Source organism: Porcisia hertigi, chromosome 18, assembly GCF_017918235.1.
Source record: "Porcisia hertigi strain C119 chromosome 18, whole genome shotgun sequence".
In the NCBI taxonomy this organism is placed as follows: Eukaryota; Euglenozoa; class Kinetoplastea; order Trypanosomatida; family Trypanosomatidae; genus Porcisia; species Porcisia hertigi.
The window spans coordinates 363,194-377,618 of NC_090577.1; the positions used below are offsets into that span (position 1 = coordinate 363,194).

Sequence of the window (14,425 nt, forward strand, 5' to 3'; positions counted from 1 at the left end):
ATGGCCTGGGTACTGCGTCGCCATGGTGCCTTCGAAACCCTTGTGGATCCCCCCCAAACGCCGTCCTGCCCGCAGCAGCAGCAGCAGCAGCGCAAGCGACGGTGCCTCGAGGCTCACACGACCTCTCCACCCACTGTACCCTTGGTCGACCCGGCGTCGATCAGTGCTACTTCCCCACTTTTGCAACCTCTCCAGGATGTTATTCTGGGACTCCCCACCGGAACCTCAGTACCTGCACCCTCTTACAAGGAATGCCTCGATGCCGAGATCGCACGGTCAGCGGCTTCGGCGGAGACACTGGCGAAGAGCGGTATAGCCCAAAAGATGGAACCAAAGTCGGCGGCCATCGCCTATGACACGGGTGCTCTCTTTTCTTCCGTCCGCATACCGGTTACCGTGCGGGTGGCGATGACGGTGCAGCGTATAAAGCTCCTGCCCACCCTGATGGGCGGTCTCGTATACAATGGCGACGATTCTATCTTGTGTGTGTTGGAATCCGGCTCCACAGACCAGATCCGCCATTGGTGGAGTCGCCAGAGTGCGATGCTAGGGCAGTTCCTGGTGCAATGTGCACACCAGCTAAACGGTCTATTGACACCCTCCCTCGCGCAATCATCTGCGGGTGTGCACATTGCACCGCCGCCGCGCCTTCGAACTCTCTCTAATGCATCCGAAGCGGTCGTGCTTACCCTGCGAAACCAGCTGGAGGTGTTGGCAAAAGAATTGCTGCTCTGTGCGTGCCCGGTGCTGAGCATCGCACCACATGTGCCTGGAGACAATCGGCTCGCCCTCTTTGTGCGCTTGATGAATGCCCTCCAGCAGGCGCAGGAATCTCGCTTCGCGCGCCTTGACTGGTATGTGCTGAAAAGCAGCAACACCGCAGCAGCAGCAGCAAATACAGTGATGTCAACCAGCTCACCACTCTCTGCGGTGGCCGATGTCGTCTTCAGCCCTCTCTCCAGCGGCAGCAGCCCGACATTTGATAGCGAAGGCTCGCCGAGTACTTCCCCGCTGTGGACGGTGCGCGTCCCGAGTCCCCCTGGGACGGGCCTGCGCGGGGTCGCTGAGCAGCCAGTGTCTTCCACACTGGCAAACCGGGGCAGCATTGGCAGTGACATCAGCAGCATCTCCGACTCGCTAGAAGCCTCCCGCATTGCGGCACAAGTCCTCCAATGGAAGCGTCACTTCACCCAGCTCCTCGCGACCATTGCCACGGGGCGCTGGCATGCACAGCATGATGCGCCGCAGCCGCCCTACCCCGGCTCCCGCTACCACCGCCTGCGCATCCGCATGAGGGATGCCCTGCAGCACGCACAAGAACTGTTACGTCTGCAGCCGCGTCAGCAGGTCGGGGCGCGCGGCGTTGTCTATCCACCTCACCCCGCCATCGGCAGCGACTCGGACGCCGACGTCCCACTCTCTGTGGTGGAACAAATGCCGCATACGTTGCAGCTGGCCACGCTGGAAAATGCAGGCCTGCTGCAGAGGCGTGTGCAGTGTCGACTGATGAGTGAAGCGAGGTCTGAGGGACTCGAAGCATCCAGTGCAAAAGGCATTCACAATGGTGCAGCAGCACCAGTGACGCCGCCAACATGTCAACACGGCACGCCACCGCCGTCAGCTACACAGGCGCCGACGTCTGAGCTGAAAGTGAACGGCAGCCCAGGCGAGTATCAGAGCGCCTCGTCCGTGTTGGCTCTGGCAACTGCGACCGCGCACCAGCCCCCTAACACAGTCACCGCGACGGTGATGCCCATAACGGATGACCAGGCATCATCATCCCCATCTACAGCGCCGTCAGGGGAAACGCCGAGTGGTGGTGAAAACAGCCGCTCTGACGCTGAGACGCGCTCCTCTGCATATGGTGCAGCGACGGACTCGCCAGAGCCGCAGTGGGAAAATAATGACGACGACGATGCGGCGGAAGACCCCCAGCTAGTGCGCTGGCAGCTGGAGGACGAGAGCGATGAGGAGGCGAGGGTTGGGGCGGAGGCAGAAGAGGAGGCGGAGGCGGAAGCGGAAGCGGAAGCGGAGGCAGAAGAGGAGGCGGAAGAAGAAGACGAGGCGGAGGAGGAAGACGACGAAGTCAGGTCCCAGGCATCCTCCGCTGATATGGACTACGAACGTGCCGAAGATGCCATGAAGGAGGAAGTGGAGTGCGTCGAGGCGACGCCGGACGGACGGCTGCTCGCGCTGCTCACTGCGCGTGGGCGGCTCATGGTGCTCCGGCTGCAGGCGCACGACTCGGCACAGCGCTACGAGGAGGAGGTGCTTATTGACACAACCCTGCCTAACACGCCATCGCCGGGGAAGCGGCTCCAGTGGTACGAATCGCTGAGCTCTTTTCTCCACTTCTCCCCCTGTCGCCGCTTCGTTCTCGCTGCAGTGCAGTTTGCCGCGATCGAGACCCCACCGAACACGACCTCAATCATGGCCCCTGCGGCGAGTGAAGGCACTGGGCAGCTCCACATATACTCGCTCCATCGTAACAGCGACAATTTCGAGGAGGCCGCCGCGGACGGCTGTGGTAATACCAAGAAAAGAAACGTGAGCAGCGCCTCGGCAACAATCAGCAGCGCCCATGAGCGCCTTCGTCGACTAGTTGGGCCTGCCGACGACCGGCTCTATGGAACCTTCCGTCCTCATGACGGGCCCTGCCTGTCGGCCCGCTGGGTGGACACGCGCTGGTGGGGAGGAGGTCGCCGCAGTCAGTGGGCCAACAGCGCCATGGAGCCACTGAACAGCTCCAAAGTCGCAGCAACAATGCTGGTCAAGCCTATGGTGGCAAAAGAAGTAGCCGAGAAGGGCCTTGTCCTCCGGCCTAAAAACGGCTCGGCTGGGGAGCATGCGCAGTTGCCTAAAAGTTGGCGCGCGGCAGCTGGCATGCTGCTGAGCGAGTACCAGTGCGTGTCTGTCGGCATGGATGACCTCATTCTGCGTTGGCTTCCGGCCAGCGGGCTGGTCTTGCAACGTGTTTTAACGGAGCCAGTGCAGGACATCATCGTCTCGCCCCTCATGGCCGCCTTCTACGTGGCGTGCGACAACGGCGACCTTTACATGTACGATGCCTGGGACGAGCGCAACGTCACGGACGGCAACCCCTGTGGCGGTGGCGATGGTGCGGACACGTCCAGCGTGTGCCACAAAAGCCCGAGCACGCAGACTCACCGCCTCGTCCTTCCCGTTACAGAGGAAGGTCACCCACGCTTTCACCGTGTTGGCGGAACGCCGCCGCCGCCGCCGCAGCAGCAGCAGCAACGGTCCTTGCATCATGACACGCCTGACGGCCCCGATGCTCTTGACCAAGCGCACTCTAATCGCTCTTACGCACACTACACAGGTCCAGTGACGCCGGTGTTCCAGCGAGTCGTAGACCCCGTGAGTGGAACGTCGGGATTGCATCAGCACATGCCCTTCTACACTCACCATGCATACAACAGCGAAAGTCCCACGACAGCTCAGTACCGCTTCGAAGAAAGCGACAGCAATGACGACGATAACGGGGACGCGGCTGCACAGACGCGCCTTGTAGGAAGATCGGCACATGGCAGCAGAAACCGCGCAGACAGCGGCCAGGCAAAGACAAGCGCCGACAGGATCGGATGGACGGGGCTTCCGCAGCACCTGCGCTGGCTGCTGCCGAACCAGTGGGCCACGCACACGCCATGGGATGCGCAACTGGGCCGCCGGCTCATACGGAATCTGCTGCGTCAGACGGACAGCGCAACCCCCACTGATATTGGAGAACTCTTTTACGAGCGTGACGAGGAAAACGCAGGCATCGCGGCGGCTTTGGCGGCAGCCAGATATGAAAGCCATCTACCCTCACTAACAGAGGAGCAAGGAACCTCAGATGACGCGCATGGTAGCCGCGGTGGCCGTCAGCACAGCTCAAGCGGCGGTGCCGTACAGGGTGGTCTTCATGACGAAGAGGGTGAAACGCCAGACGGGGGCGGAGCCCAACAAGATGCCTCCTCCGATGACGAGCACGGCAGTTTTGATAGCGCTGAGCGGGAATACGCGTACACAAATGGTGCCGACTACGACGACGACGACGACGGCGCCCGCCGTCCACTTCCATCGCATGTGATAAACGGACGCAACAGCAGCCACATCGCAAGTGAAGCCACCGCTGCAGCGGCGGCAGCGGCGAAGGGGGCACCGGTATCCGTACTTGAGTGCGCCGCACACCCGACACCCGCGCGAGGACCCCTTCAGCGTGCGTACTACCCCAGTGGTGCCTGCCTCGTGTATAAAAGCGTAGCCAAGGCCCTCTGCAGCGCCGGTGACCTCTCAGATCGCCAGACGCATAACGAGATGGGCCCCGGGGGCCCGACGCATCACCTGCTCTCTATGGCCCTCTCTGGAGAGCCGCAGTGGATGGCGGAGCGCCGACTATGGGACCGCGAGGTGGAAGAAGCTGGCGCAACGCAGATACGGCCGCACGCCTACCACCAAAACAGCGCAGCTGCCAACCTCGACGGCGCGCACAAGGAGGGACAGACGCAACATTGCGACGGCGACGGCGACGACGGCCCCAAGACCTTCTACGGGCTTTCAGCGCCTCCCACGCCGTGGTCTACAGCCGCGCTAGCACGCGTGCTACTGTGGAGAGACTACCTTAGCACCTCTCACCACCTCGCTGGAGTAAAGCCTGAATTGTGGGCGGAGTGGGAGTCCGACGTCCTCGCCACCACATACCACGCAGACGTGCTACCGCCGTCGTACGCCCGCCCAGCGGGGACCTCAAGAGAGGCGCGCTGGTCAGCGGTGGAGCTACTCGCTGCGCGCGGATACCTTGGACCCCGTGACGCGTGGCGCCGCTGCGCACCTTCGTCGCAGCGCGGCTTGGCCGCCACAGCCCGCAACGGGCGGTACCTCTGCATTATGGCTTCTGTGGGCCCCTACCGCAAGCTGGTGAACCCCCGCGAGCCATTGCGCGAGATGGCTGGCTTCTACGCGTGTGTTGTGTTCGACGTCTACGCGGGTGCGGTGCTGCGCGTCATCCCAGTGTGTCCGACGGAGCTCAGTGGGTTGTGCGGTCAGTGCATGTGGACGTCGGAGCGGCACGAGAGCGACCCAAAGGCACCGATCTATCGCCTTCCGTGCACTGTCACGGTAGTGCCGCTGACTGCCCCACCCGTAGCGACCACAGCACCAGGCAGCGGTGCGAGTCTGTCCTTGCTACCACGAGCGCGTGTGGGCTCAAACGAGATGCCACCAGGGCTGCAATCGCACGGAAACCCGCCGACTGCAATGCGGCTCGACGAAGCCGTCGTTGGCGACGAGGAAGATGGGGAACCAGCGGAGCTGGTCACGCTGACGGTTGGGGGCCTCGGCAACAGCGTCTTCGTCTTCGACGCCCTCAGCGGCCGTCGCCTCGTGCACGAGACGGAAACGACACGCCACTGCGGCGAATCCGCTGCCGCCGCCTACGAAGTTTCCATGATTGCGGCAAAGATTCGGGCGAGATCCCGAGGCGCGCGCTCAGAGAACGCACGGTCAAACGGTACCGCTGCTGTGCCTCACATCGCGGCGGCACCGGTGACTGCGCCACCTGTGGTGGCAGCACCACCGCCATTGTCCTCTTCTGTCGCCGCGCCGGCCCTCCCCGCATCGATTAGGAACCCGGTGGATGTCCTGGCCTCTGTCGCGACGTGGGGTCGCGGCGCCGGTTTTGATGGCATCGCAGGCCGACCATCCTCGATTGCATTCACACCAGAGCTACCAGCGATGCGCGAGATGAGTGCCAGCATTGGCGAGGGCAGCTCCACTGCCGTGCAATCAGCCCATGCCAAAACTGACGAGCAGGTACCACCAGCCGCGGCAGCGGCCTCACAGGTGTCGGGGGGCATCGCCCAGAGCGACGCCCCAGTGCCGTGGCTGCTACAAGCAACCGCCCCAACGCAGCTCGGCGGGTGGCACCTTCGCGGAATTCTTTGGTGGGTCCACCAGAACCCGCAACCCTCGACGCTATACGGCGACGACGACGGCGGGGCGGCGGTCAATCACAATGCAAGTTTGAGCCTGCCTAGCACCTATCGAAGTGAAGCGTGCACGCGCGCAGGCGGTGGCCTGAACGGTAACGGCAGCAGTCGTGCCGCGCACAACACCGCGGCACCGTCTTCGTCCTCTAGTTTCCCTACATCGGTCGCCAACTCGGCACTGTCCTTCTTCTACCAAACGCTGCTCGGCGTTTCGAGCATGGCGGGCAGCACTGCAACGCGCCGACATCCTGCCCCGTCTTCCACGCCATCTGAGCCGTATTCCTCACAACAGCGAGCAGATGCGTCGTCGTCCTCAGCCCTCGGCATGCTGGCCGCCGGCGACGCTCACCGAAACGCTGGCGTGGCATCTTGGTCCCACGCCCCCGTGTGGCGGCAGCGTCGGCGCCGTCTGCTCGAGCGGTTGCTGCGTCACTACGACGTGACCATGCTCTGGCAGGCATACGTCACGCTCTTTGGTGCATCGACGACGGCGACAGGGTCACTGGCGCCGCAGTCTGCAGTCTGTGCCCTTGTGCAGTGGGCGCTGTCAATGGACAAGGCGGCCAATGCTGCAACTGCTTTTCTCGGGCCGTCTGCCGGGCGCACACCGTGGACGTGGTGCTCTATTCGCGCTTCTCAAAGAGAAATAAAGGGCGCCTCCGCGCCATTGAAGCGGCAACACCTCTCCGGTAACACAGGGAGACAAAGGACGACGCGCCGTCACGATGTCGAGCACGACAATGTGGGCGACGGGGGCGCCAAAGGAAATATGAATGCTTGCAACACAGTGCCATTCGCGCATGTTCTACAGCAGCGTGAAGACTTTATACTTGAGCTGCAAGCGCTCGACATGCATCAACAGCAGACAACGGGGGACCCAGCAACAACGTCACCAGCGCACTCGGTTGCCAGTGGACCAACGAAGTCGCTCCTCTCCGAGATGCGTGCCCATGCCACAGCCGAGAGTATCCTGCCGCTCACGACAAAGGCCAGCAGCGCGCGACACCAACGTGAGGATCCCATCAACAGTGGGTCACTTCCCCCTACAGCGCTTAAGCTCCCGCCGGCACACCACCAAAACCAGCTGCACGTAGACGCTATCAATTGCGTGGCCACATGGTTCGACGCCAATGGCGGCTTTTACCTCTGCTTCGGCTCTGAAGATGGTGGACTGTACATTATGGGAGGCAACGTGACAGATTAGCTTCACCGGCACCGGCGTGTGTGTGTGTGGGTGTGTGTGTGTGTGTGGGGGGGGGCGTATCGAGGGGCAGAAAAGGCAAAACGGTACACTCCTCCTCATTCACTCTCTCCTCCTGTCAATCATCTCTCTCCCCCTCACTCTATGCTCTTGTTTTTTTTTTTTCGATGTATCTCTCTTTTGGCAGTTAGAGCCAAACCGAACGGCGTGTGTGTGTGTGTGTGTGTGTGTGCCAGGGGCCATGTGCTCCTTTGAGGTTAATAAGTGGTGCTCTGCTCCCTACCCCACCGCTCCCTTTTTTTTAATAGTGCTCACATCTTCTGCTCTTGGCGGGTTCACTACTATTTTCTTTGATTGTCTGACGACCACGTTTCAGGCTGTCGTATGTGTGCCTCTTCGTGCTCCTGGAGCTGCGAGACGTTGGTGCTCTTCGCCGCTGCTTTTTCCATACACTTCCCAGGTGCGCCCTGTAGGCCGGCCTTTCGATCGAGTTTAACACCTCTCATCAAAGTATTTTTCCATACCTTATTTTGTCCGTTACAGACCCAAGCATCAACATCATGCCCCCCCCTTCTCCCCCTCCTCCTCCTCCTCCGACACCCCAACAACCTGCATTACCACGGCCCCACGCACGGTGTATTTCTTAGAGCACCCCTTGCTCTTCTCAACTCTACCTCACGCGTCCCTCCCTCCCCCCCCCCTCCCCTCCCCTCCCCTCTCCACTTTTCCCATGTGTGAGACTGCGTACCGTGTTTTGCACCGATATATGTATTTGATCACCATCCATCCATCCACCCCACCCCACCCCACCCCCCACCCCTGTGTTGCGTTTTTCTCCCCTCGCTCTCGTTGCATTGAGGTCACAGGCGGGGTGAATGAGGAAAACTCCCTTGTTTTTTTTGGTGTAGCTTTTACGTGTTGTTGTTTTTTCGTGTGTGTGTTTGTGAGTTTATGTGCAATGGTGAGGGAAAACTGAAGCATTCAAAGGACGCAAAGAAGTGTACTCCTCCTTCCCCCCATCCCTTCTGTCGCCCCACACACCCACTCCCCACAGGGAGTGGTGCCACCGTGACGACTGCACCTGCTACCCCCCCCTCCTGCCCCGCCCTCCACCCAACCACTCTCCCGATTTCTTATCCTCCTCCTCGACCCTTTTTTTTTTGATCGCATAAGTTTTTCACCGTACAGCACTGTCGTACTGCCATTGCAGACGCACACACACACACACATAGACACAACACGTTTGCACTGCTGTTACCCCCCCCCCCTTTCTGCTGAGGGCTGCCCAAGCTGTGACCTCAAAGGAGGACAAAGAAAAAGAGAGGAAGGGAGAAAAGCAAAACACGCTCCCATCCTCCCCCTCCCCACACACACACACACAAACATGATCATGGCGCAGGTGTTGCACTCGTTGCCCCCGGCGGGCGAGTATCTCGTCCTGACGTTCTCAGAGTTGATGCATACGCCACGATTCCGTAAGCGCGTGTGGGCGAAGATGCGGCTCGCGGAGCGCTGTCGGCTGGACGCACTACGGATGCAGGCACTCTACGGGGATGCCCCAGTGACATCGACTGCGTCTGCAGGTGCCGCCAACGGCACTAACGAAACGAAACCTGCCAGAACTGTGGATGCGACGAGTAAGGCGACAGAAAGCAACGTGTTGTCGCACACATCACCATCTCGCGTTGCTGGCAGTAGCTCAAATGGAATGGTGGACGCTGCCTCACACTTGAAGAAAAAACAAGAGACACCGCTCACGCCTACCAGCGGGTCTTCCTTATCATCGCCGCCGCCTGGTACGCCGCGGTGGTTCGACGTAGCCGGACGTGTGCGCTACACGGCATGGGTGGAGCTACGCGGTCGTATGTCTGCCGACGTGGCCGCCGAGTCCTTCTGCGCCGAGTTTATCAGCCTCATAAGAAAGTATCCACATCCGACTTTATTGCCCCTGGTCGAGGCCGCCCTAAGCACTGCCCGTAGTCTTGCTTGTAGAAGCCGTGCCACACCTCCTCCTCTTCGGGCGGGGGCCCCGTCGACCTCTACTACTGCAGCGCGCAGCACCAGCGCCACTCCAGCGCCACCGCAGTCATCCACGGTTGTACTTCAGGTGCGCGCGCTGCAAGGAGACCCGGCTGCCTTGGCTCTTCTGTGGATCTGCCGCGCCTATCGACTACCGTCGGAATTTATTGTGGAACCCTTGTCCAAGGCCCTCGCAGCAGACAACGCTGTATGGCTCACGAACGCCGCATCCACTCATGGAGGCAAGCGCGATGAGGCCTCCGAGAAGGACCGCTCTAAACCGCTCACCACCAACCCGTACTTGCCCTATACGATGGCGGATGCGTGTTACCCCTTCACTGTGGCGCTGACGCACCCCGATGACGCTGGAACGGGAGCGTCGCCACCGACAACGACGACGACCGTGACAACACCAGAAGCCGCGTTTGTGCTGCTGACGGACACGTTTCTTGCCGCCTACCCGCATTGGATGGGGGTATCATCTGACCCAGGAAGCGCAGCAGCGCAGTCGCCGTCATCACGCGTGGTCGAGCGGTGCGTTTGGGTAGACGAGCTGCAGCACATCACACGCCATGTGCGAACGCCAATACTTGCTCTTTTGGTCCACCAAGCAACGCAGCGACAGCGTCTACGCCGTATGAGCGCCTCCGCCGCGGCAGCTGAGCGTCGCCATCTTCTCCGTGCCGTCGCGTCGCATCTGCACACCTACGAACGGTGGACCATGGATCGTGTGCTGTCACGCCGTGCTCATCAGGCGCAAAGTGTCCTTTGGCCGTTGCTGGCATCCACGGCAGTGGTCAACTGTCTCCAACAGACGTACGCACCGGATGCGAAAGTCGTGAGTGCAGCGGATACCTACATCTCCAGTTGCGGTTACGTACTGTGCACGCACCCCTTCTGCGCCGACGTGTTCCCGCTCCTGCACGTGCCTCCCGCGCCTGTTGCGACTCTGCACGACTCCGTGCAAGCGCAGTGGCCGTCGCCGGAAAAGTTGCCGAGCGAAGCGTCGAGTGAAAGGCTGACTGGGAGCGCCACCGCCTCCTACGCGCCATGGGCAGTTCCCCTGCATCTCTCCGGCATTCCAGCAGAATACAATAAAACCATCAACCAGCTCCTACGCTGCGAAGCGAACGGGGCCATGCAGCAGGAGCAACACCAGCGGCCTGTGCGCCTGTTTATAAGCGACGAAACAGGGGTGCATGCCCACTGCCACCGGAGCACCAGTGGCAACGCTCTGGGTGTCAGAGAAAAGGTTGCCAACCTCAACAAGGACCCACGGAAACCGCTTCAGGCTGGTTACTATGCAATCAGCGCGTCGAGCATCACCAAAGAGGCGGCTGAGGCTGTTCAGCAGCTCATACTCACTCGCATGCTCTCCCTGCGCACGGATGACCTGAGCTCTGACACTGCTGTGGGCAGCACCAGCAGCGTCAGCGGGACACCGTTTCTTGTGATTGGCCACGTATTTGCGCTGACGTGGGCGCTGTGTCAGGAGCAGGTTCCCGGGTTCCCTTACTTCATGGTGGACGGCAATCCCCAGTGCGACGGCGGGTTTTCGTTTTTGTGCGAAGGGGCAGAGATGTCCCCATCCGGCCCTGCACGCATACCCGAGGGTTTTCAAGTCTCACTGTCCCCGGCACCGGTGACAGCGATCGCGGCTACCGCAGACCCCGGCGCCGCGATGTCCCCAGCCCTTCTAGGGCGCACCTCCCCTGTGTCTTCCGCCTCCAACCAGGACGGTGGTGCTAGCTTTGAGTCGCGGTTCCGATACGGCTGGAAAGCCGTCACGGGAACACTTGTGATGGGAGCTACGCGGCTCTTTGGGATGCGGCGCTCTGCGGACGGACTCACAGACACCGATAGGGGCAACAGCCAAAGTGCAGGTGTAGGTGCGACGCACATTTTGCGCTGTGGTCGTAACTCCGATGGTGTGGCTTCTTGGGCAACGGCCGGCTCAGTCAGGACGACGTCGCGGCTATGACACGTCTGGGTGTATTTTGTAGAAAATGAGCCTGACATCAAAATGGAAAGGAAAAAGGGGGAATATTGCCCGCGCCCGCCCTCCCCAAACACACACACACACAAAAAAAAAAAACAAGCAACACGTGCCCCCTTAAAACCTCGGGTTCCCCACCCCCCCCCCCCCTCCCTTGTCACTTTACCCTCCCTCCCCTCCCCCCATCGCCCACTGGCCAACACTAAAACTTCCACCGGCGCGTGCATGCATGCATGCCTGAGCAACTCTTCTTCGGGCACCCCCGGCAACACAGGTCTACTACGATCGTCGCCCCACCCTACCCCCTCCCCCACTTTCGTCTTGTGCAAACCCCTGCGGTGTCACGCACTGTATCATGGTGCTCTTGCTCGTGTCAAACCGCTGTGCTCGCTAGAAGAACTCCACTGCCCCCCTCCCCCCCCCCCCTCCCTCTGTAGCTACCCTCAGCAAACTTGAAAAGGAAACAAAGGGCGGCATTACAGCGTCGCCAAGCATCTATTCATTCCTCAACAACCACCTTACTTTAGCCCATCTGCTTTTCACAAGTGCACGTTCGACAGAGAGCGCCTCTTTCGTCTTCGGCCTCACCAGCCTCCATCCCCCCTCTCCCCTTTTTTTGGAGCAACCCGCTCGAGTGCATTGCTGTTGAGTCACCTCGAAATATATATACATATATATATATATATATATTATTATTATTTTTTCTTGGCGCGTGTGATTCCATTCAGCCCTTACGCTATCATTCTCATGCCGGCCCATCGGCCCCCCCTCTCTCTCTCTCGCTCTCCCTCCCAAACTCCGTCATAGAACACTCTGCCCACACAAGCAAATACGCTCACACACATATATATAAACTAACATCAGTAACGCGTCTCCCTGTGTCACGCACTTATATGCATATTGCCCTTACTTCATCCCCCCCCGCCCCGCTTTCATTGCTTTTTCTTTCTTTCTCCATGCAGAACCCTCTGTCTCTAGTGAGTAAGCTATCCGGGGCAGTGGTGGTTGGTCTCCTCGCCTATCGCGCAGTGCAGCTCTATTTCAAGAATGATATCACCATCTATATTACCGAGGTGGTTCACCTGCCCACCAGGACAGCGCAGTACCGCCGACAGTCCTCATCGCGTAGCTGCACCAGCCCTATCCTTACAATTGAGGGAAAGGTAGAGATGGAAACATGTGTCATGAACAGCTACCGCTTCCTACTGAAGCTGGCCGGTGACGTGCAAAGCTCTGTGTTTGACGCCAACAAGCTTGACCCAAAAAGCTCACGCGGCTCACGGCATCGTGTTCTCTCCCTGCAGCCGACCAACGATGCTGTACAGAGCTCCTCGTTCGAAAGCTTCGGCGACATTTACAGCCTGACAACGTTTCCTAACGGCAACGGCAGTCGAAGGCATGGACCGTCGCTTGTCATCACCTCCGTGGACTCAATTGTAGATGCCTATGAGGCAGATGCCACGGGCACACTCGCCTTCACGCCAGCGTGTGTCTCGGACGGTGTCCTGTGCCGCTTTACGTGTGTCACCAACACCGACGCCCCCAACGACGACGGCAGCGCCCCAAGACATTCCAACCGCAACTCCGTGCCCGAGATACCGGCCTCCTCGATTGTGAACTCGCCGCTGTCGGTTGGTGACACTGCGCTACGGAGCATCTTCGTGCGAAGCTGCTTTTTGGAGTCGGATAGCAAAGCGGCTTACTGCCAACGGCTGACGATGGAAATAGAGTTCCTCCGCCCTGTCTTTGGTGCGCGGGTGCTCATTCGACTGCCGAACCGTCACTGTAGCCTTCTTCGCAGCCGCATCGACGGCGTCGGCAGCGTGACCCAATTGCCTAACCGGACACGCGAGTGTGTGTGGGACATCGGCACCGTGTCGGAGGCGATGTGCGCTGTGTACGAGGGTGACACCGCCCCCAGAGTGGCGGTGGGGGAAACCGTGGAAAACACCTCGATGCCAGGCGCCATCGCTCCCGTCGCGCCCTCGCCGTCCGTCAAGAAGTCGCTGGCGAAGCTAGAACTTGTCTTCAAGCAGGCCTCACCAGCACTCTTTTTTGGCGAGGATTATGACGAGGCGGAGTCAACGAATAGTGAGGACGACGATTCCGATCGATATAGCGGCGCCGGTAACGCCGGCAGCAACCTCTCCCACAAGCGGCTTCGCCAATCAGCTACCGGGAGGGGACTGGCGGCGACGGATAGCTCACGTCGTGCTCGCAAGCGCAAGGAGCGAGCACGCAAGGCAAACGAGAAAGCCGCCCGCATCGAGGAAGCTAGAAGCAGCAGCAGCAGCTTTCGGGAAGTCGGAGGCGAAGACGTTCCAACCGTGGAGCTAGTGTTTAGCGTGAACCAGCTGCTCTCCGGGACATCCGTCAAGAAGCTTCAGGTTCTCGAGGAACGGCCAAACTGGACACCTCGCAGCCTAATCGACTATCACCTCTTTCGTCGCATAATGCCGGGGCTAGAAAAGTTGAAGCTCAGGAAATATGCCCACTACACGACGTGGTTTGTGCAACCCGTAGCAGTGTCGCGGTTGTAACGCTATTCCATACGTCCCCCAGACAAGTATATTCCCCCTAACCCCCTCGGCCACCACCTCCACCCCCCCCCTACTCAGAAGATACTTCCCCAAAATACCCCTTGTGTATATACCGCCTTTCCACACACACACACACACACAGAAAAAGAAACACTTGACCGCATGAGTTCACTGCAGCGCATTAACTGCAGACAGTTGTGGGAAAACAATAAGCCAATGTCAGTCATACCAGTGACAATTGGGAGGGAGGGAGGAGGGGGGAGGGAGTATATGCGTCAGGGAGGGAGAAGAGGAGGATGTTCAGGTTTTCTAAGGGACTACGGAGAGTAACTCCACAAGTGAGTCGTGGGAATGGATCCTCAGTCTCCGTGTTTTATTTGATAAAAACCTACAACATTGGAACGAAGAAAAAAGCCGCCACCACCCCTTCTCTCTTGTCCGGCGGCTGTGTGGGGCAGAGAGCGAAGTCTAACGCAGCACTCACCCTGTACCACAAGAAAGAGCAAAAGGAGTGGATAGTGCGATAAGCTGCAGTTGATGCCGCCTCTCCCTTCACCATACATGTCTCTGGGGGATGCTCCCTCTTTCCATCACCACCAACCCGTCCCCGTCCCCCCCCCCCCTGCATGCCCTGTCTCACTCCCAATGCCTCACCCCCCCCCTCCCTTACCACGTTATCGTC

General features: G+C 59.9%; 3 protein-coding genes across 3 annotated transcripts; all 3 read left to right on the forward strand.

The window, feature by feature from the left end:
• JKF63_06571 (uncharacterized protein) lies at positions 1 to 7,191 on the forward strand (the record flags this gene model as incomplete). The annotated part of the gene is made up of 1 exon (XM_067902520.1): positions 1 to 7,191. The coding sequence occupies one exon, from the start codon at positions 1 to 3 to the stop codon at positions 7,189 to 7,191; it is 7,191 nt and encodes a 2,396-aa protein (XP_067757937.1).
• Positions 7,192 to 8,572: 1,381 nt separating this feature from the next.
• JKF63_06572 (uncharacterized protein) lies at positions 8,573 to 11,188 on the forward strand (the record flags this gene model as incomplete). The annotated part of the gene is made up of 1 exon (XM_067902521.1): positions 8,573 to 11,188. The coding sequence occupies one exon, from the start codon at positions 8,573 to 8,575 to the stop codon at positions 11,186 to 11,188; it is 2,616 nt and encodes an 871-aa protein (XP_067757938.1).
• Positions 11,189 to 12,159: 971 nt separating this feature from the next.
• JKF63_06573 (uncharacterized protein) lies at positions 12,160 to 13,743 on the forward strand (the record flags this gene model as incomplete). The annotated part of the gene is made up of 1 exon (XM_067902522.1): positions 12,160 to 13,743. The coding sequence occupies one exon, from the start codon at positions 12,160 to 12,162 to the stop codon at positions 13,741 to 13,743; it is 1,584 nt and encodes a 527-aa protein (XP_067757939.1).
• Positions 13,744 to 14,425: the final 682 nt, after the last annotated feature.